Genomic DNA, 922 nt, shown 5'->3' with positions numbered 1-922 from the left:
GCACCGACTCTGGACCGGTGGGACTCACCTTGTCCTCTCGCCTGCGCAGGGAGAACAAGGCAAACCGGGCAGCACAGGCCAGGCTGGGCCGCCAGGACCAGCGTGCCTGCCTGTGTACCTCTGCAGGGTCCCCCGGGTCTCCCCGGCCTCAAAGGTGACACCGGTGCCAAAGGAGAGAAGGTGAGTGAGATGCAGCGAGCGACCTGTGCTCTGGGTCCACGGCACCCCGGTGTGGGGCGTGCCCCACACTTGGGGGCCAAGACCCTAACCCCCCCTGGGCAGCCGGCACTTGGTGGGCTGGTTCCTATGGGTCCCCCAAGTGCTGTCCCCCGCTGGGCACCCACCACGTCCCCCTTCGCGGCTCCATTGCTGATCTCTGCTTGTGTCCCCCCAGGGTCACCCTGGTCTCATCGGCCTGATCGGACCCCCAGGGGAGCAGGGGGAGAAGGGAGACCGAGGTCTCCCCGGCCCTCAGGGCTCCACGGGGCAGAAAGGAGAAACCGTGAGTGTGGGGACTGGGGAATGGGGGAGCCTGGGGGGAATGAGGATGACGTTGTGGTTGGGGGGGATCCATGCAGGTGGGGACCATAAAAGTGGGGGGCAGGGGACAACTTGGGGGGCTCTGGGAGTGGGGAGCCCTGCTGGGGGAGGTAGGAATGGGACTGTCCCGGTTTCCTCATGCCGGTTTCTGCTCTCCTCCCATCATGCAGGGGATCCCTGGTGCTACTGGACCCATCGGTCCCGCTGGCCCCCCTGGACTTCCCGTGAGTGCCCTCCATGTGCTGCTGGTCCCACGCCCCTCCCTCTCCAAGTCCCGCTGCTCGCTCCCCCTCTCTCGTCCTTATGCCTGGGCTCCCTGTTTCCCTCCCTCTGTTTGTGGGGGAGGAGCTGCTGTCCCCCCACCCCACCATGCCAGCCCTCG

At 66.8% G+C, this 922-nt stretch overlaps 1 protein-coding gene across 1 annotated transcript in view; it reads left to right on the top strand.

Moving 5' to 3' along the window:
• The window catches only part of LOC104078534 (collagen alpha-1(V) chain-like), a gene marked incomplete at both ends in the record, with an annotated part of 4,213 nt that overhangs the window by 765 nt on the left and 2,526 nt on the right, over window positions 1-922 (top strand). The window contains 4 exon segments of the mRNA XM_009580202.1: window positions 50-121; window positions 124-180; window positions 395-502; window positions 711-764. Of these exon segments, the coding sequence (XP_009578497.1) occupies window positions 50-121; window positions 124-180; window positions 395-502; window positions 711-764 (291 nt within the window).

This window comes from Fulmarus glacialis, unplaced genomic scaffold (assembly GCF_000690835.1).
Source record: "Fulmarus glacialis isolate BGI_N327 unplaced genomic scaffold, ASM69083v1 scaffold17826, whole genome shotgun sequence".
Classification (NCBI taxonomy): Eukaryota; Metazoa; Chordata; class Aves; order Procellariiformes; family Procellariidae; genus Fulmarus; species Fulmarus glacialis.
Note: the sequence above shows the minus strand (reverse complement) of the source record. Positions and strands in the feature narration are given on the sequence as shown.